Source organism: Rhagoletis pomonella, unplaced genomic scaffold (genome assembly GCF_013731165.1).
Source record: "Rhagoletis pomonella isolate Grant_MI unplaced genomic scaffold, Rhpom_1.0 Rhpom_scaffold_00012, whole genome shotgun sequence".
NCBI classification, from domain to species: Eukaryota; Metazoa; Arthropoda; class Insecta; order Diptera; family Tephritidae; genus Rhagoletis; species Rhagoletis pomonella.
Window position 1 is genome coordinate 17,037,161 of NW_023458566.1, and position 21,452 is coordinate 17,058,612.

A 21,452-nucleotide genomic window follows, 5' to 3' on the forward strand; every position below is an offset into this window, starting at 1 on the left:
AAAATAATTAATAAAAAGATCGTTGTTGTTGTGGAAATTTTTTGAATTTTTCTACAATGTTTGGAATGTGAATATACATGTATTATATAAATAACTAGATTTTAATAAAAAAAAAAATAATAAACATTAGACAAATAAATCAAAAATAGTCTCAAAACTGTTCAAAATGGCATGTCCCTCTTTTTAACCGACTTCAAAAAAATTAGGAGGTTATCAGTTCGTCGGAATATTTTTTTTTCATGTATGTTACCGCATAACTTTGGACCACGTTAACCGATCTCGATAATTCATCGAGTACCTCAAGGGTGGTTCCATACTAATTTTGTTTAGATACGAGAATTGAATCGTGAAGAAATTAACGATAATCTTAAATTTTTATATGAGAATAGAAGTCGGTTTTGTTTTTTTGCGTAAAAATTACTTCAATTCGATTTTTCGGTATTAAAAATTTGTGTACAGCTAACAGTTTTTGAGCTATAGAGCAGGAAAGATAAATGTTAACCCTCCGTGTACGAGGTAGGGTGTACCAAACCCCAGCGATTTAAAAATCGTAATAATTCTTAAACAATAAAAATGGGCGAGTTCTTTTTCGCAGTAACTATAAATTCGACATTGCCGTTCCAATTAGCGCAATGAATGTAGTGCGGCTTTCGCCACGAAACGCGTAACAAGGGCGTAAAGTACGCTAGGGTATGTGCTATTTGAGTTTTGTACTCAAGAAATAATAAATCAATTCATAAATTGTAGAAAAAGTTGTGCTTTTGTTTTTTCAAATAAAAGCCTATTAAAATGTATAAATAAATACGTCTTCTACTTAAACTCGTTCATTTTCAGATATTAAGAGAAATTTCTTATTAATAACTGCCATAAAATATTAATATGTTTATTTAATTTAATTTTTTTTAACAGGGTATGTCAAACCCCATACCATACTAGATGGCATGTGAGATTTAGTCACCTAGTATCCTCCGTATAATACCACAGTGCAACACTCAAAAAGTTATGGCAATTGGTCTGCATTCATTAAAAGAGGTCAAAATATGAATAAGTACCAAAGTATTTGTAGAAGTTGGATCCGTGTTTTACTTTTATATCGATTTGAAGTTGTGAATTTAATGCCGAATTTTCACTAGGCATTGAAATGACAAAAAGTGAATTTCAAAACCTGTCTTATTCCCCAGTATTCCGAACTGAGTAACCCACATATACTATTTCAGTCGTGGTTTTGATGGCGATAGATACAAGAACAGGCGGTGTTTTTGAACTTAAAAATGTGCGAAAAATGAATTTGGTTGGTGGCCAAAGTTATCCTTGATGGGTGTTTTAACTTCTACACTGAACTTAATCCTCCGTTCTATCTGTTCTGTTGGTCCCGGCAAGGCCAAAGCACACTCATCTAAGCCTAACTATCGAGGGGTTTCCTTCGTGGGCGTTTTAAAAAAGAAACAAATAAGGAAGCATCGGCACACTATCTTTATATTAAATACATACATATGTACATATTTATAAATACATACATACAAATATGCTGATGTACGTACATCTATTTATAATGAACTTTTCAGACACCTAGTGCAAAGCTCAGCTGATACCAGGCCATTATCAGCGATAACTGATCATTCAATTGTAGTACTTACTACTCACCTTCCATGTTATGCCGCGGTTTACACAATTAACGCTTTAACCATAAATCCAAAAAAAAAAATGGTTCAACGCGAACTTAGACACTGACTTTAGAACTATGCATAACATGAATTTTGCTATAGTTTCACTATTTATTGTTGTTAGCCTCTATTTAGTAGCCTCTGTAGTCGCAGTAGAGACGGTAAATCTTAGATCCCTATTGTTGTTGTATGATGCTGCTGTATGACCTCCTTGTCACAGTTCAACCAGCAAATTTTGGTCCGTGAAACCTATTGCTGAAAAGTTTTTCATTATTCCGACCAGCGAGTGAACGGATGTTTGTACGTAAGTCACTAAAGAATTGTTTTTTTTAATTTTATTTATTTGAAACTGCAGACAATTTGCCGACGTATGCGCGTTGGAGGCGATTTCCGTGGCACTTATTGCTGAGGGCAGCTGTAATGAGATTGAAATGATCGCGTTGGCGGACGACAAAGCGATTTTGAGTGCGGAATACTGATGAATTGATACCGTTTAATTACTGCCGACAGCGTCCTACTCTACGGGATGCATATAAACAATTGTTTATATGTACATGCTTACATAAATAGTTATGTACATATGTACATAGTATGTATTTATGTATGCATGTGTATAGATGCATTTACACTAAACAAAATATAATTTATGCATTTAGCTTATATACATATGTATGTATGTACATGTGAACTTAAATGGTATGTATGTATGTATGCATATGTATGCGATGCAAATGCACATTAGGGTGGTCCGCTGATATAGTCACTGTTAGAACATACGTATTCCAAAGTTATTCGGTAACATACATACATAAAAAACAGCTAAAAAATATTGCCATGAATTCATAACTTTCCTCCTTTTTTGAAATCGGTTATAAATAAATAGCTTTTTGGCGATCACAACTTTTTTTCCAAGCCTTTATTTAACCGGATCACAGGTAACAAGATCAACGGAAATAAGGTCAATAGGCACTAGGAAACGAGCTATTTTGACGATGATGGACTAGAGGGCGAGGGATGTTGACTGACTGGAATTCAGTTGACATGTTAAGAGGTGGTTGGTGTCGTGAGCGGAGTCTCCACATGCCAGAAACACATTTGGGATATTGGGGCCCCGAGTCTGGATAAGTAGCTGTTTAGGCGGCCACAGTATCCATACCACAATTGAGCCAGAGTCATGCGGGTTCTCGTGTCATTCGAAACTCAGTGTCTACAATGGGTGGAAATTGGGCTACGATAACGGCATTCATAGGTCGAAAGTACCGACTCTTTATGAGTGCCGTTGATCACTCGTCGGTATGTTGTCGGATCTAAAGGTTGTTCTGTGTGGGTCTGTACCACGTCTATATATTCGAAAATAAGCCTTCTGACGTGCCTGGGCGGAGGCTCTTCCTCAAGCTGGCTTAGCACTTTGGTGTGCTCTCTCACAGGGAGCATTTGTGCTTCGCTGTGAAGATGGTGCTCAGCCAATATAACAAGGCATGCTGTCGTTGTCCGGAGTATGCCGTTTTGACAGCTAGTCTTCGGCGACGAAACAGGCATTTAAGTCTGATCTACCTTCTAAGTATAGGTTTCAAGCCAACATAGACCAGGTATTCACAATACGCCAACTTCTGAAAAGACTCGCGACAATAGGATCAAAACTCACCATCTATTTTTCAGCTTTAAAGCCGGCTTTTATGCCGCGATGTCTGAATTTGGGATTCCGACAGTCGGGTCTACGCAACCGGAACAACCCAAATTTATATCTCCTCTAAATATAAACCAAGTATGTTTGATATAAAGATGACCAACCTTAATTCGTGTGCATTCACTTTTTAATGTAGGCCAGTAGGAAATTTTCATTGTATTTTGAGTTTGATAGAGGACTTTTTGGCTAAAAATACTGGTACTCTGTTCGCTCTGAATGCAGAATCGCAACTAGTCATAGGTAAATCTTTTGCTTTTGAATACAAATCTCTTGATAACGCTTGTAAAAAATACGTTGTCATTGAGAGATGGTCCTAGACCGGCATTTCACGTTTCGATCTGATAATCTATACATAGTAGAAGCGGTCATCACGAGACCCTGTAAAATGTCCTCATGACAGCATAACCGCAACAACCCAGATTTATTTCTAGCCGATGACTGTCACTCGAGCAGCATTCCCCTAAACTCTTTGAGCAGTTTTTATGCAGTTACGACTACAAAATATCCTGTCAAATTCTATCTAAGCGAAAAACAGCGACCAGCATACTAATAGCGACCAGTACATTTTCCTACAGGGTATGAGCAGATATTTGTTTACATGTGTATGGCTAAGATTGCATATTAATGCATGCACTAGTATATGCTTAGAATATAGATTTGTATGCAATTTGATTGCCGTTTTAGTGTCTTATGTATATACTAAATATGTGCGGAGGTAAGAGAATATGAGTTTGTATGAGTTTACATTTGCATCGAGTTGTAAATATGCATGCCTACAATGCCACATCTGCTGTATGGATTAGGATTATGAGAATGCAGCCGGTATTGAAAATCCTTTGTGATAACTATGCCTTTAATCAAAAATGTTTACACAGAAGTATCACACTAAAGAAATATCGTTCCCACGACAGCCGGGTCTACGTAACCGGAACGACCCAGATTTATATTTGGCCAAGGATTGTAACTCCAGCAACACTCCCCAAAAACTCTTTGGGAAACTTGTATGCTGCTACAACAACAACCAAAGAAGTATACAGTCGGTATGTAATTTTGATATTTCTCTAGTAATGTGCATTCGTTTTTTTATTCTCTTAAGTTTACATAAATTTTGGACTGTACCCAAACCTTTGCTATGCACATACCATTGTTATCAACCTGCCTACATTACGTCGACTCTGAGGGTACAGTTGCCACGAAGTCTTAATAAACTCGGAGAGTTTCAAAGAAAAGAAAGCAACATAAACAAGCCGAAAATGGGGCTTTGTTTTAAAAGTGATTACCTTATTTACAAATTGCAAACATAACCATACGCAAACAAGATGCATGTAGGTATTTGAACGCAATTCGGTATTTGCGTTTAATCGAATTCTAAGACAAACATAATTATCACCATTAAACAAAGTCGTACGCAGTGACATATCTCACGTTTAATCATATAGAGATGGTAACTCAAAATTTACGTTTTTGGAGATTTCCAACCGATAACCAAACTTCCCAAATATGGCGAAGATATGTGTCTTTCCATCTTTTTTTTTATATCAACTGTATGAAATGATAAAACTTTGATTTCGTTTTCCCACAAAACTTAAATTTTGTAATAATTCGTTATATTATTAAACGTGCAATATGTATCTGTTTATAAGTACTTGACCCTATAGTTGTTTTATCGTAAGCGCTTTAAAAAATGCATACTAATTTTTTCAATTGTAGTTAGCTCATTTTTTTATTTTATATATTAGTGTGTATTTAGATACTTTTCTTCAGTTTTATGGCGTTTGACTTTGTCTTCGCTACTTTTGAATATTATACAATTGCAACAATTTTTTATTTTTTTTTAACACAAGTTATCTTCTAAAAGTCGATTCCGAAATTGCATCTATCGTTTTATTACTAAACATTTATTTGGATTTTTTTTTGTTTATACTTATTTACTTTTTAGTTGGCTTTATAACCTAAACGAATAAAACAATACAAAATTATTCAATGAGAATGTAGTTTCCTGCAGCTGAATGCCGGTTATTTTACACAAAATGGTAAGTATAATGCAGATGACCGAGGAAATTCCATACTCACTTTATGGCATAATCGTGAAAAAAAGAGCTCATAAAGATACAGTAGGAACACAGCGTTATAGCAAATACATATATAGTTTTTAAAAGCGAAGTAAAATATAAAAATTTAAAAATTTGCCTTTCAACCATTTTAACTTTCAGCTAAGCAAAACTTTGGAATATACAAAAAAAAAAAATTACTATTCTTTTCTTTAAAAGTTCCATGCCAATGACTAAATGTTGTCTAAGTGTGTAACATCCAAATTAATCCCAAACATATTTTCGCTTTCGTTTTTATACTACCTCGTTATTTACTTATGTTCATTCTTATTACTTGTAAAAATTTATAAAATAAAAATTAGTGAATTATATTAAATAGAAAAAAAGTGGGATGTCTTTCGATCAATAACTGCCAACTGTTTACTTGATCCATTCTGAGCTATTCCGGTTGTTATCGTTGCTGCGGAGTCTCCGATTTCATCTGTGCTGGATAATTGGGTACTGCTGTTGGTTACGGTTGTGGTTGCGGTCGTGAGAGCATAGTGGCGTGGCGTGACTATATGTGTGGCATTTGAAAATGTACATGCTAATTTTGTACATCATGCTTCATTGACATTTTACTTTTCTTATAATCACAAATTTGCATGCAACTCTCCTCATACTATACTGCGGACCACTGGTAAACCTAGCTACTTGTAAGATCGCCAGATTTGCCATGCACAGAATGCTGCTGAGAACAGAGTAATGCTGCGATGCAAGTACTTTGTTTTGGTATTTGGAGAATAGCCTAAGATCACAGGCGCAGATACATCTCCGATTGGTAATTTGCTAAGTATTTCATCATCGTTTTCTACCTGCAATATGAATTGTAAGGAAAAGTTGTGTGGTATTAAAACCGAGTGAGCTAATTTTTTTGGATTCATGTTTATAATTGTATGACACATTGTTTACTAATCATACAATACCTGATACTGGCAGCAGGGATCATAATTCCACGATACTGTATATAAACCCGTGCAGAAAAGTGACACAGCACACATAGGAGCGGCGATAACTGGTCGATCCCGCCAAAGCAAACTTGATATGAGCGAAGCCACTCCTGAAACTACAGCAGTTTTGTGCAAGCAATTGCCAACTGTTATCCAACGCCCCGTCTCGTCGCCGAGCCTTGGTGGTTCAATTATTATGTAGTCCACCTTAGCCTCCAACGCTTTGTCCAATTCAGCTTCAAAGCGTTCATGTGCATTGGTGCTTTCGTAGACTTCGCGAATGATACGGAAGGTAGGTGCGGCTGGTGTACTATTATAAAAGCAAAATAAATTTGAGTAGTAGATAAAAAGTGTAAATGTAGGTTTATGAAAGATTAAAAACAAGATTGCTTATCGGTGACTACAATTATGCTAATTGATCCATTCGTGGCGAAAATTTACATACTAAATATTGCGCATATATCAATGAAATCAATAACAAGCTTATTAAATACTTATTAAAATAGTTAATCTAGCCTTGTTTGTAGGCTGCGGAAGCCAGAGGACCATACAGGCGTATCAAGCGAGCGTGTCTGGGTTCAAGGTCTTGGTTACAATATTGCGTAGTAGTCGTCGCAGAAAAGTGTGGTACATACATGTAGGGCAGCGCTGTAGGTAATCCCCAAATTAACGCACTAAATATTACTACCAGCGCACTAAAATATAAATTTTTGCAAAAACAATTAAATATTTTTTGATGTTGTGCTTTAGGGAGGCGCAGAATAGAAGCCGCTTCAAATAGGCAATGACAAAAGCAGAAACAGTGTAAACGTATCAGACGGCGTCGTATATAATTATTTACTTCTAGGCGCCAATCTCCTCCGCACTTGCACCGCCCCTATAACAACCGGCCACACAGATCGCTTCCATCTCCCGTCAACGCACGACACACACTCAAATCACTTTATCCATTATTTTATGAGATATTCTCCCCTCCATTTTCAAATAATTGCATAACAAAATATTGGAACTCTGGTAGAACTTGGCAAGCAGTTTGGCCATTTTGCACCCACCTTTCGTCCGCACTTTTTCCCATTTTTCTATGCTTTTGCATGCGTTTTAACTGAGTTTTTTGGAAATAATTAGTTCGCAGCTTCCTTCGAAAAGTCCACAATCCCTCCGCACACAAAATCACAGCGTTGGACAAATCGAAAGCCAATCGGATCGACTGTGTTTGGCATTTCGTTTTGTTGTTATTCTATTGTGACTGCAGTTCGTTTGTCAGCATTCACAATCAGTGATGCATTTTTTGAACTATTTTTTTGGAGTGATATATGCGATATATCGAAGAGAATACTGATGCTTCGCAAAGTATATCTAGGAAGTTCTCCATTCTGATATTTACGACATTCAGAAGGAACTTGTACGTACCACCACTTCCCATTTGAAGTTGCATCATTTTTTCAAACAAGTAAATCTACCTATTCTTGCACCTTATACCCGATATTTACCAAGTACTTACACACAGGTATCGAACACAAAAAAAAAAAACTCAGTGAACCTATTTTCAGGAAACGGATGCATGATTATGTAACTATTTCCGGATTATCATTATAATCTAAAATATTCGCTACATTTTACTAAGTTCTTTATAAAAACAGTTCCTCCTTTAGCCTTTTATTTTCATATGTCGAAAGCATTCTATCCGCTTACTTTTATATATAAATGTATGATGGTTAGAAGCATTAATGCCTGCATCACCAATGGTCACACTGCAAACTACTCCGAAGCTTAAATCTTAAATCCCTTTTCAGATAATACGTTTGGTGGTCCAGAATTATCAATCTGTTCATTTATTGAATGATTGAGTGATGCGAAGTCTCCGGTATTGCACGAAATCGAAGGAATTTCGAAACGAGAGAAACCACGGTAATCAGTAACAGTAGGCTTGAGTGGAGATGGCAGCAATGTTCCATTTGTTGGCGAATCGCTGTCCAATAAACTAATATTGTTGTCTGGTGTTTTTAAATCTGTTGATATTACGGTCCCTGGTTCTTCTTCTGGCTTTTGAGCAAGGGGATCGAACTCTTCCAAGTTAAGCTTCAAGTCCTCGGCGACACTATTTTCTGCACTATGATCAGATAAGTCAAAGTCATAATTTACATTCGTAAGCCCGCCTCGCAGATCAGTGTTGAGAACAAAATCATCAGTGGAGTCAGAGTGATCATCTAGCAGTGAAACTGCATCAAAAGGTGTATAGTTGAAAATAGGGGACGTAAATAGTAAATCTGCATTTGGCTGTGCCTGTGGTAGAGGTGACAAACGGCCCACTGAAGTAATACTGGTGTCCTTAAGCGCCAATGTGTGGGCAGCGTCTTCTATAGTAGCTTCTTCCAGTGTATTTGTAGACGATAGGGGAAAAGGAAGGCATTTTTCTGCAGTGTCTTTGGATGGTTGACTTTTGGCTCCAATAGCTGCAATCAAATTAGCGTTATAATGTCCCAGCGATGCAGATACTTCACTTTCATTGGAAAGATGTGCGCGTGCTTTACTGATTAGATGAGATGGCGTTTTTATGGGCAGGATTGTTAGCGGGGCTTTGGAAATACATGCGTCCACTTTATCGCTGATTTCGCGCTAAAAAATATAACGAAAAACGTACGTAAAATCTAAAAAAATTTGAGATAGCAGACGACGGCCAAATATATACCTGGAATTCTTCAAGGTCTCTACGGAAATTTTCAATACCAGCTGCGATACTGCTGTTGCGTTTCTTCAAAGACTCCATACGCTTCATATTTTCGGATATTAAATGTAAACCCTCACACGCCAGCAAAGCACTTTCCCAAGGTGTACTAAACGCTTTGTCGCCTGACATAAGCGAGTCAAACTCTTCTTCCGAGATGCCCAGACTTTCGCCGTTTAAGTTCTCAATAAACGAGATTGCGCAGCACTAGGTATAAAAGGTTTATTTATGTATACAGTTGAACTGATGTTATTAATTAAAGATTTTTTTACTTACCAGATTTGTAAAGTAATAGCCCCCTTCGCCGCTCATTAGTCTTGATGCGTTAGTAAAGCGCGTAACAAAGTTCACATTACTATGAAGTCGTACTGGATTTGCTTTGAGGACGACGAAAATAAGCGCGGGTAGAAATTCATCGGCACTTGCGGGGCCCCCAACTGAATGTTTAAGCAATTCGAAGATATGACGACAGCAACGTACTGTGCATTCAAGTTTTTCTTGAGGCGAATAATAAGAATCGATTCCTACTAGCTCTATAAATGAAATGGAATATTCAATATGTTTATATAGTATATGTTTTGTGTAAGCATACGTACCAGTTATGGCATTGTAAACTAGATCACGGGATTCTGCATTAACTTCGTCAATACTACATACCAAATGTTTCGCCGTTATCCAACTAAGTTGACGTATCCGCTTTTGGATTTTCACATCGTTTTCTTCATCGGGTGTAAAATACGGACTAAAGAGAAATCTATCGAAACAGCGAATTGCGAAAGTAATCACTTAATTTAGTTTGAACAAAGTAGATAGATATTTACTTGTGATTTTGTGTCATGACAACTTTTTCAAAGAAATCTATAGCACTTTCGCGATCTTCATTGGTAGCAATTTGAAAACGCTGATCATTGTGCACAATATCTGCCAGCTTAGTATATGCATTTTGCACCATTTCTGAAAGCTCGTCTATATTCTTGTTAGCATTATTGTTCATATAGCTTCTAATGGCATTATCCAAACGTTGTATCTCGCTCTTCAATTTACGCTTGCCATCGTCCGGTATGCGTAATTGGCGCAATTGAAGCATGAACTGACTCTCGGTAGGATCTGGAACATATGACCTCTGGCCTGTTGCTGTTAAAAACGATGACAATTAATTGATTGGCCCAGATTTGTTTCGTGATATTTATCTTACCCTCTTGCTTTAATTTTTTGCTCTTTTGTGTACTCGATTGTAATGTTTTTTGAAATACGGCAGGCACTAGAGATTTCTTCTTTGTAAGTGTGCCAGTCGAAATTTCTGGCATACTTTCCTGCCGTTTATTTAGTGAACGACCCAAGAGATTTTGTGGTGACAAACGTCCTGCTCCACTGCTAAAAGTGGCAGCAGCTGGAGCATTTGTAGTAGGTGTGGCTGCTTTTTGTTCGGCTTTAGCAATATTATTAACATTACTATTAATAATTATATGCGACATTGTATAGCTGCAACTTACCTTTCTTTCTTTTTTCGTTACGTTCGCGAAAACATTTGGAGCAGAGTCCGTCGAATTGAGCATTTCCATAATATCCGCATCCCTGTCGACATTTCAGATCCCGCTGTACAATACGCAGCTGAGGTACGCGTGCGAATGACATATTTGTTTCGATGTATGATTTAGAAGTTTGATGACGATCCCTAGCGTTTATCAGTCGTAAATATTAAATTATTTTCAAGCAAAATGATGTTGCTGAATTTTCTCGTAATAAAAAATTAATCAATTTTTTTCGTGTTGGTCACAATTGTGTGTTTGGAAGTTTTGTTTTGATCATTATTTTCGCAGATTCACAATAGCGGTTGCTGATATAGGCCCGACGACCAGTGCTCGGAGTAATGCCAGATATTCGAGTAGAAAATTTTTCAACATTTAAGCTTTGTTAGAGAATGAGGTAAACTTTCATACAAAATTAATAAACATCAAACAAACAAAAGAAAAATAGTCAAAATTCGTTCAAATGTCGCGACGTAACATAATGTTTTTATCATGATTAATTTGTTCGATACTATTACTACCTATTATATTTTCTGTTTTGTAATACAGTTCTCTGTAATACATACAAAAATAAGAAAACATATAATAAACCAGGTATTTTTAAACTAAGGTCTAATATACTCGTAAGAAACCTACCAAAATTTTTCCATATGTACACAAAAAATTTCGTTTAATCCGAGCACTGGCGATGACATCATTTAAAGGGTGTTCACGTATGTCGATTTATTTGTTACTTGTACTTGTTAAATTTGATTTTTTTTTTTAATTTTTACAAAAAGCGCATAACGGTGAATTCAGCAACAACATCTAGGATTGATTTCGAGAAATGTGTTGATAACGATGAATGATGATATATCGATCTAATAAAAAAAATCATGTCCCGGGGAGGGTAGAGCAGCAAATGCGAAAATCATAGCGATACATAGTAGCCTGTCGGACGTGGAAATATATATGCGAAAAGGCTGTCAAATTGAGAAATTGCATGTAAAGTGTCTTTCGAAAGTTTTTTTTTGCACGAGCAAGTTGAAATATATTTCCGAAATCGATTTGCGCTCTCTCAATTGTAGTCGCACCTTGCAACTTTTATTTCTGAAACCGATTTCCGAAATGTGACAGAAAGGTCTTTCTGGCTGTTCACACTTCGAAATAAAATTTATCTTTCTCAATTTGGAAGCGAATTGCGTGGAAAAGTTGCAAATATTGCCACATCTGACACGCTCTATACATATGTACTTTCGTAATAATATTGACGAATTACACTGGTCTACAAGGGTTTTGCGAATAAGACGGGACCTGGTGTTTCCGAACGGATTTTTCGTGCTGAACACGAATCTGGGGTCCAAAACTTCCCATCACGTCACGTTTTCGAGAAAAAAGGGGTTGAAACCCCTAAAAACAGCGTTTTTGGCGATTTTTGAAAAATTGTAGAGCTGAACCCTGACGTGCTACAAACTTTGTATATGTCAGAAATTAAAGGCTAAATCGTGCCCTTTCGAATGAGCCCTATGCCGAATTAATCGCATGCACCCTTAGATCAGGGGGTGTATTTGTGTCTAGGAGTCCAGGGAAAATTGATCGCAGAAAGAATTTCATCTTAAACGACCATATAAAATGAATGATGCTAAGGTCTTAACTACATTAAGAGTCGCTGATTACGAATCTGAAGTTAGATTTTAAAAATTCAAAATGGCGGATCCAATATGGCGATCAATTTTTCCTGCACCCCTAAACACAAATACACCCCCTGCTTTAAGGGTGCACGCGATCAATTCGGCATAGGGCTCATTCGAAAGGGCACGGTTTAGCCTTTAATTTCTGATATATGCAAAATTTGTACCACGTCAGGGTTCAGCTCTATAATTTTTCGAAAATGGCCAAAAACGCTGTTTTTAGGGGTTTCAACCCCTTTTTTCTCGAAAACGTGACGTGATGGGACATTTTTGACCCCGGATTCGTGTTCAGCACGAAAAATCCGTTCAGAAACACCAGGTCCCGTCTTATTCGCAGAAAAAAAGTTGAAATTTGTAGACCAGTGTTATCGATAAAGATATATATATCGATAATTTACTTTATAATTCGCTTTGATTGAAAGCTTTCATGTTGTTTCGTGATTCTTGTCAGAGTATGCTTTTGAGAGGAAAGTCGGTCCATATGTATGTATTTAAGTTATGTTTCTAAAAGACAAAAAAATATATTTATTGTTGCTCACAGGATAAAATAAAACCACAATTTTTAATTAGCAGCGATTTATTTTTCGTTATTCTTACACACACCAAAATGAAAATTCAATTTATTACATACATACAAAGTATTTGCACATACAGAAATATAAGAAAAAAGATCTAATTTGTTGCCTGAAATTTTGTAAGTAAATAGCTGTCGGGCATTATGCATAAATTATAAATATGTATGTATGTATGTAATTTTATTATAAATACGAATTCATTCATTTACATAGTTTTCGCTAAAGTAATTAAATGGACGAATTGTGAGTGTTCGGTGCTTAAGATTACTGTTTTGTTGTTTTCCACTTCAACCCGGGGTTTCCTGGGTTTTCGTTTGGTTAACGGGGATGAAACGGCGGATGGGATTAAAGGGAATTTATGGTTGTGTATGTGTGTGTTTAAACAAAGACACCTGGCAACCCTGACTATAATGTATGTATGTATGTATGTGATGAAATGCAAAAAATACCAGTTAAAAAGAAAACACACAAATTACTAGCAATTCGATTAACAACATGCAGAGTTTAGTACAATTTTAAAATCAGACAATCGCCAATGTACATAACTACAATTATTTTTTGATTTTATGTATACTTATTTGCAACATCATTCTTGCAACTACAAACTACAATAAGCATTTGGAAAAATTCGCTTAGACAATTCCTGTTCTCTATAAATTATTTTCCCTGCATTTCTAACAATGTTCGATAAAACAATACATATATTTTTTTTAAGTTCGAAAACAATTTTGAAAATCGACTACGACCTAATTGACCCTTACCGTTGAAAGCAAAAAATTTGACTCACTTAAAAAAAAAAAACGTAATATTTCCGTGTTTCTACATATGACTTCCGACAATTGAAATATATTTTTTTGTTTGTTCAGTATGCATATGCCCTTATACATACAAATGTATGTACATATCTATATAGCACCTATAATAAAAAAATTTTGATTAAGTTTTTAACTGCATTAAATTTACTATTCGACTACTTCAATAGCTGCTCAATCCTTTTATATGTATGTTTAAATTGCACGTTTTCTTTATAAAAAATGATTTCAAAGTGATGTGAATGTTTTTTTTTTTAATTTTTGTGAGTTTAACTACTAAACGAACCTTAACGCTACCTTATTAGCCCATCCAATACCATACCAAAACAGCTCATAACTGTTAAGCTTTCAAGCCCTCAAACATGGTGCAACGTTTCTTTATATAGTAGATATATTTGTTTGGTTGTATGTATTTTGTCTTTTATAAATATTCTATAATTTTAAGACTATGTATCTCTTTTTTAATAAATTGTTTTTCTTTGTTTTGATTCAAAATTTAACACTTCCACTTTCCATAAATGTTCTTTCTTTGGTTTTGATTTTGTAACATTGATTCTCTACGACTAAATATGTATGTATCTGCTACTTGTCTTTCTATGTAGTCTAATAGAAGTATGTATGTAAGGGCATTTTGATCTTAATATTAAATACATGCGTAGTTTTTTTTTGTAATATAAAAAAGTTCAAATCTGTTTGAAAAATTCCTTGTTGTTTTCAGTTTTAATTTTCTCAAACATATGTACATAAATACATACCTAGGTACGTACCACTAGGTACGTGTATAGATACATATGTAGTTCGTTTCTTATACTTTTTTCATCATTCACATACATAGTTAAATATTAAAAAAAAAAATAAGTAAAATTTTAATGTCCAGAAATTAAGTTCATAAAGCGAAGTAGCTTACCCTGTTCTAATAGTTCGTTAATCACAAAGCTTTTAAATCTACCATAATTCTTTGGTTTCTAATCAATCTGCCCGTTTTCCTCAACACGCGTACCTTTATCATTTTACTTAACTATTTAAGAGATTTTTATTTATGCAAATAATGCCCCAGCCGAGCGAATACCTCCCTGGGTTTGATGCTTTCAAAAAAGAAGAGAGAGAGAAAATTTTACCCTTCCCGAAAGTATTCTTCAAACTTGGCACTACAATAGTGATGTCAGTGGCATCGAAATACATCGATGTATTTCTTCGATTCGATACATCGAAAAGTGCATCGATATTTATCGATACATCGAAGGACATACGTTCATGCATCGATTTGGGAGTTTTTTCTATGTTTTCCCTTTCCTCCTATCATGAATAAAAATTCCCCTGAGGATTTTTTATATTAAATGGCGGAGTTGAGCTGTCAAAAAAAAAGTGTCAAACAGCTCTCTCGAAGTTCGAATTTCCTCCTCCCAAATTTTCGGGGCAAATGCTACTCCCTGGGAGTTAATTATTGGGGGATTTCTTTCTCGGGAGAAACAAATTCCCGGAGAACAAACTCCCTGGGAGTATTCAGAATTGGGCTGCATGTGTCTAACGAAACTTTTTAGAGCCATTTCAATTTTTTTTCCAAACTCGCTTTTGCTTTTTGTATAATTGAAAAACTGAAATGGCGGTTCGAGGTATTAGAGATGTCAGTTTTCAAAAAACATCGATGTATCGATGTACGCATGCACGGAATCCATTCGCTTCTTTCCCACCCTCAATAGTTGAACCACCGATTAAATTTTCTATAGCACAAACAATTTGAATGTCCGCTGAGCTTAGACCGGCCAAGAAATCTGAAAAATACTTGCTGAAGAAGTGGTTGCGCATTTTGGCTAGGGCGGTACTGTGGCGAGATAGTGGTCGATGCTCTCCACCTATTCCTCGTCTCTGCAGCTGCCACAAAAGTCGTTCGTTGAGTATCCCAACCTTTTATAATGCATACCCATTAGGCAGTGCCCGGCTACTAGTATGAGAGGAGAGCTGTCAAGCCGAGTGAGAGGTGACAGGCGGGTGCCCTTCTATTGCATTTTGCAATAAATAAAATCTACAAAAAAAACAAAACCGAGGTCCCGTGGATCTATAAAAAAAAAGATTTCCCTCACACGAATATTCCAGCGATATTTTGAGAGGACTAAGAAAAGAATAAAGTTTGATAATGACATTTTTAGAAAAAGTTTAAACATAAATTTTTCCCTTATACATTTCAAATTCCAGCGCCCAATTTTCTATGTAGTTGTGAATCCCTGCTTAATACTTGATCAATTCGTATGTTTACCCTAATCTGTTCTCTAAGGCGTATAACAGTAACTACGACTAAATGCTAACTTTTTTTTTTTAACAGTGCCCAATTTCTACGCTCACAATCCCTATCGTCCATACGCCGCAATCAATTGTCTTTAAAGTACTGATCTCAGTGGTTAACTGAAATATTTCAAACCCGCGATCAATAAAAATTTCTCTATGAATAATTCCGAGTCGAGTACAGCAATATGCGCTGCTCTACCGATGAGCGTATTTGCTGTATGCGGAAGCGCATGATGAACATCGTAACGGGCTAAATTCAATTCGGGGCGTGCTAATATCGGTGCGATTATGTTATGAATCATTTCCCTGCAAAAAAAAAAACAAAAAAGAATAACTGATTATTTCCATTATCTACATAAATAAAATCCAATATATAAAAATTTTGCTTGCCTGTAAACCGTTCCCAAATTGGAATTATCGCGTATAGCTGCCTTGCAGAGCTCTAAACGCGCCGAATGCGCTGGCACATAGCGATCTTGGCTGGAACCGCAGAGCAGTATATTCTTGAAATGATGCAGCGTGCTGCGCTGGCTCAGCCGATAGAGAAACGAGCTACGCAGATCCGCTGTATCGCGCATGCAAAGCTGTAGGAGAGAGCCGGATTTCTTCCATTTCTGCATGAACCACATGCCTATAAATAAAAATAAATATGCAAATGAGCATAAAGAAATATGAATATTGAATAATTGAATAGCCGTAGAGCCGCTCATTAACTTACCCATATTGACCAGCCCGCTTGTGTTGTAGAGTGTGCCCAAATGCGGCCCCGATAGCGATAGGAATGTATGTAGGCGCGGCAGTAGCGGGCGCATTTGTGAGCGTGCCAAGGCGCTACGCACAATGATTGTACCCAAGGAGTGAGCGACAAATGAAATGCGCGTCGGATTTAGGCCACACGTCTCGATATGATACAGTATTTCAGCGACAAGTCTGCAAGATGAGTTTGTAATTTCGCAGCTACATAGCAGACGAGTTTTACCTCTACTGCACTTACCTATCGGTCATTGTTTCGAAATCGGAGAATGTATCGCCTTGATTGCGTTCCGACATTAGAAATTCCAAATTAGCGCCGGGTAGTCCTAACTCCAGGTAGGTGCGTACCAATCGCAAATCGGCTGCGTTTCCATCCAATCCGTGAACACAGATAATTAAATGCATACCGTTGGGCGAGAAAGCGCGGTACTCGTCGCTAATGCTAAAGTATGGCAGTTCGGACGCCAGCTTAGCAAAGTCCGAATAAATGCTTCCGGTGTATTTGATTTGTTTGCGAAATTCTTCGCGATATTTTTCGAATTCTAAAAGTGAAGTGTTTGTGGCCTCCGGGTTGGTGTAGCCGGCACCGCCGATTTTCGTACGTTTTGTCAACTGCAGTGACCTGTTTGACTTTTGGCTATCGGTGCGCGCCACTGGCATCTGGTTTTGTGTGGTGCTGGTGTTTTCTTTATCCTCATCTTCGGTGCAATCGACGGAGTGAGAGCGCTGCGTGTGCTCATGACTGTGGTGGCCGTTGTGTGGTACCGCGGTGTTGCCGACGTTGGTGTGGGCCAAGTGCTGATGCGCCGCAGTCTTACAGTGGCTGTTATTGTAGAATTGTTCGCCATGGCTGTGTTTGAGTTCGATGATGCTGTGCGATTTCAATAGCGGTTTGTTTGTAAAGATGGCGGGTGTGGCGATGGGTTTTAGTGACTCGTAAATGTGATAGACTGGGTTGTCGATGGCAGGGCTGGGCTCCAGTAGCTCCAGCAGGCTCTGCTGCTGGGCGATGCTCTTTAGCTGGGATGGTGTGACCACTAGCGTCGTAGTGGGCGAAGATTGTTGCATGCACTTTGGATTTTGTGACTGAATAACTGCTACGGTGTGTGTTGGACGACTCTTTTTAGGACTGATCTTAAAGTTTTGGTTGTGCTTCAGTTTCGTTTTGGGTATGTGTGTTGGCATGGTTTTGATATCGTTGATCGTATGCGTCGTCGATATGCTGAACTGTGTATTACTCTTCTTGCTGTTGCTATTTTTGGATGTATCAATGATCTTTGTTGTATTGGCGGAATGCGACTTGTTGGCGTTTTCTTTTTCATGTGATCCCTGTAAGGGTGGATCACGAAATTCGTCGGGTGGCAGGAGGTCATCTTGAAATTGTTGAGGTGGTGGCACTCGCACATTTTCCAGCGGTGCATTTTCTTTCAAACTGACCAAATCAAAATCGGATTTAGATTTTTCATGTTTAGCATGTCGCGAGCGTTCTCTTCGGGAGGGAATTTCCAAGTCATCGGTCTCCGTTGACTCGCCATTTGGTAAATGTTGTAAATGCCGACGTAAATGCATTTCGGTTCTACTATAATCGGGCTTCATTTTCAGTGTTACCGATGACACTTTGCGATGAATAGATACTTCGTTGCTCGCTCCGTTGGTTTTATGATTTTGACTCGTATCGCGTTTCGTTGAATTGTGTTTTTTGATGGTTTTTTGATTTTGTTGATCCAATAGTTGTTGTAGTTTAAGACGTAGCTGCTCACCGTTGAGCCGCGTCTCCATGCCGTTGATATGTGCTTGTTCTTTCTTCACGTTTTTCTCATTGTTCGTGATGGTTTCGGGACTAGATGGACCAAGCGAACTGCGTCGACTAGAGACCCAACCGCTCTCTTCACTCAATGATGATGTGGAATTGCTCAGCACAAGTTTGCGTTTTTGCCCCGATTCAGAGTTGAACTGTGGCGGTGGCGCCAGATTTGGTAGCGACTCGCTAAACCCGCTGGTATTCTGTTCGCTGCTAGTATTGTTTAAGGACTCCAGTTTAAAGGGCACACTCAGCGAAGATAGCATTTTATGGTCGCTACTTTTCGATGAATGCACTTTGGAGGCTATATCACTTTCAGAGCTACTTGACTCTTTCTTCAAAGTACCGTTCTTCAACATTTCCTTAAGGTCGGACACTCGGACTCGCGCGATCTCAACTGAACGCGGTATGGTCGACGATGAGTTCGTTTGGAAGTTTACATCGCCTTGGGACCTCTGGCGTAGTGCCTGTGAGGAGCTACTGCGCGGTATGGTGTGTTGTTGCTGAGTTGCTGTCAATGTAGGCTTTGGGATAACCTTGGTGCCGTTCTCTAAGCAGCCGTTGATTTTCTTCGAGTTGATTGGAGGATATGAGTTTCTCGGTGGAATCAGTCCATTTCCATTGTATTTTGGCAACGAATTGTAGTGCGAGCAAAGCGTTAGCTGCTTTGGCGAATTTAGCATTCGTATTTCATGCAGATAGTCGAACTTACCGGCGCGTTCGTTGGTATTTAACTGGCGGTTCAAAGTGCTTACCACCGACCGGCTGCAGCCATTCAAACTGAGATTGTTGGCGTGCGGCGTGCCATTGCCATTCAAATACAATTTTTGTTCGCAACGTGCCCCGTCTTCACAGTTCTTGTACTTCTGTCGAAACTCCGAAATGTTGCGCATGAGATCTTCAGCTTGTGTTTTGTGCTTCCGCGAGCTCGACTGATCGACTTTATTAGCCAAACTAGAAACACTGGCGCCAACACTGAAGTGCTTATAATTAGACTCCGATTGCGTTTGCGAAGAATGCAGATTAAGCTGTTGTGTATGACTGTGAGTGCGAAGAGATGGAGTACTGTGAACTGTACCGTCTAGCTGGTCCAAAGACTTACTGTGACGTGTTGGTAATGTACCGTTCGTATTATAGTTGTATTCATTAGCTGCCTCATTATTATCACCATCTTCGAGTAGACCTGTGACGGAGTGTCGTGACATCTGCCGTTGATTAAGAACGTCGGTGGCCGGTGCCTTTGCAGCTGCCGTCGTTGCAATGGTCAAACTCGCCTGCAATATTTCCCCACCTAAGGCGAATCGTGGAGTAAGCACTCCTGCTACACAGCCAGGGCTACTCTGATACTCAAAATTAACGGTACATGAACATTCCTTGGAGTTCGAACTGCGTCCGCTCAGACTGTTCACCGAATGCGTCTTATCGAGCATGCAGGCGGGCGGAGGTGGTGGTTTGGGCGTACTGCTGCCACAGGAGCTCACCAGACTCTCGTGACTATTCAAATGCGGATCGCTGCCGGTGCGTCTACGTGTATAGCTCGGTGGTTCCACGTAACGATCCTCAAATATCAGCGGCAACGAACTGGCGTCGCCATCAATGGGTGTGCAATGTACCGGCAGCGGTGGCAACGACTGTAAGTAGCGACTGCGGCGTGCCATTTCGGCGATGGCTACATAGTTTTGGTAGTTACTGTCGTAGCAACCAGCCGCCGAATGGCGCGGATTTTCGTTGACAAAGAAACCTTCGGCGAAGCGTTGCACTCGCAAGATGTGGTGCTTCTTGGCAAGTAGAGTGTGCACCGCGGACTGAGATGAGGCGAGTATAACGCGTCGCCAAAACATGATGCATTCGGCGCATAGCTGGGCGATGTCGGAATTGGCACGGATTGCAAAGTCCTCCTCGGTATCATGCAGCTGTAATAGATAGTAATAGATTTTTATAAGTTCTGATCACATTTGCGCAGTCTCAACGACGGGGTAGACCTACCTTGGCCGCTTCGGTAAAATGCTGTAAACGCTCGGAGGCATCATTCTCTCGTAACGGTGGTGAGCCGATTTGGTTATTCATGCTCTTCGTCAGCACTGCACTGAACTCATTGAGAGTCGCCTTCAGATTCTCGATGGCGCCCAACAGTAGACTACAGATTTCATGATGTATCTGTCGCGACTGCAAAAGACGACCAGCAGGTCCGCCGCTGCATTTGGTGGTGCCCACAATTTGTGGGCCGAAAAAGACAGCCTCTAGTGGGCCGGGCGACATGCTGCCACGACAGTTCAATTTGCCACTCCAGGCTTTGGAGCTTTTGGGTGCGCTGTGATTAAAAGTTGCTATTAGTGATTTTGCAGAGCAACCAAAGAAAAGGCCAATGTTTTGTATTTCGCTAAACGAAGCTTTAATAATTTTTGTTTACGATTTTTTGACAGGGACACACACACCTACACGTAAGTTTGTCTAATTGTTGCTCTCTAAGCACAACATAAATGCCGACTACAAAGTTTTAGTAAAAATGCTAACAAAGTGGCCGAGAAATTTGCGCTACAAAATAAAAAAAAAATGAAAAAAATAAAACGCTTCTAAAAATAGAAATGAAATGGTAACCAAAGTAAGATAGACTACATTCATTTTGCTCTCACTACTGTTACAACTTAGTTTAAAAGTTCATTCATAAACAAAATCAAAAGAAAATAGGGGTTCGAGAGGAAAGCAAAATAACTATTTAGTGAAAAGAAAATAAGAAAACTATAACTTTGTGATATGAAAGGCGTAGAAAGTCTTACCAGAGTTTAATGTAACGGAAAAGTGTTTTCCTTTTTTTTTTTTTTTGTTTGTTATCGATGGTAAGCGTTCATGAGGAGGAGGTCCAAACAAAAACAAAAACAACGTTTTGTCGAGAATATGCGAATTTTGCGAGTA

At 38.4% G+C, this 21,452-nt stretch overlaps 3 protein-coding genes across 5 annotated transcripts in view; all 3 read right to left on the reverse strand.

The window, feature by feature from the left end:
* Window positions 1-5,178: 5,178 nt before the first annotated feature.
* LOC118747956 (transmembrane protein 11 homolog, mitochondrial) lies at window positions 5,179-7,610 on the reverse strand. The gene is made up of 3 exons (XM_036482193.1): window positions 7,444-7,610; window positions 6,368-6,701; window positions 5,179-6,256 (listed from the first exon to the last, which is right to left on the reverse strand). The coding sequence occupies exons 1-3, from the start codon at window positions 7,482-7,484 to the stop codon at window positions 6,092-6,094; spliced, it is 540 nt and encodes a 179-aa protein (XP_036338086.1). The 5' UTR covers window positions 7,485-7,610; the 3' UTR covers window positions 5,179-6,091.
* Window positions 7,611-8,026: 416 nt separating this feature from the next.
* LOC118747954 (rab5 GDP/GTP exchange factor) lies at window positions 8,027-10,979 on the reverse strand. 2 transcript variants are annotated; one of them, XM_036482192.1, is made up of 7 exons: window positions 10,610-10,979; window positions 10,312-10,530; window positions 9,938-10,250; window positions 9,713-9,870; window positions 9,393-9,649; window positions 9,081-9,323; window positions 8,027-9,007 (listed from the first exon to the last, which is right to left on the reverse strand). In XM_036482192.1, exons 1-7 carry the CDS (start codon window positions 10,749-10,751, stop codon window positions 8,162-8,164), a joined length of 2,178 nt encoding a protein of 725 aa, XP_036338085.1. In that variant the 5' UTR covers window positions 10,752-10,979; the 3' UTR covers window positions 8,027-8,161. The 2 variants fall into 2 exon arrangements, with proteins under 2 accessions (XP_036338085.1, XP_036338084.1); XM_036482191.1 differs by having other exon boundaries at window positions 10,312-10,545; window positions 10,610-10,978.
* A 4,164-nt stretch (window positions 10,980-15,143) lies between these two features.
* The window catches only part of LOC118747957 (protein FAM135B), a 95,232-nt gene continuing 88,923 nt past the window's right edge, over window positions 15,144-21,452 (reverse strand). Inside the window, exons 5-10 of one of the 2 annotated variants that reach the window (XM_036482194.1) lie at window positions 21,317-21,346; window positions 20,526-20,850; window positions 16,980-20,452; window positions 16,704-16,915; window positions 16,376-16,616; window positions 15,144-16,291 (exon numbers count right to left, since the gene is read on the reverse strand). In XM_036482194.1, the coding sequence (XP_036338087.1) occupies window positions 16,099-16,291; window positions 16,376-16,616; window positions 16,704-16,915; window positions 16,980-20,452; window positions 20,526-20,850; window positions 21,317-21,346 (4,474 nt within the window). In that variant the 3' untranslated portion in view covers window positions 15,144-16,098. The remainder of the gene's footprint in view (window positions 16,292-16,375; window positions 16,617-16,703; window positions 16,916-16,979; window positions 20,453-20,525; window positions 20,851-21,316; window positions 21,347-21,452) is intronic. The other variant, XM_036482195.1, reaches the window with a different exon arrangement.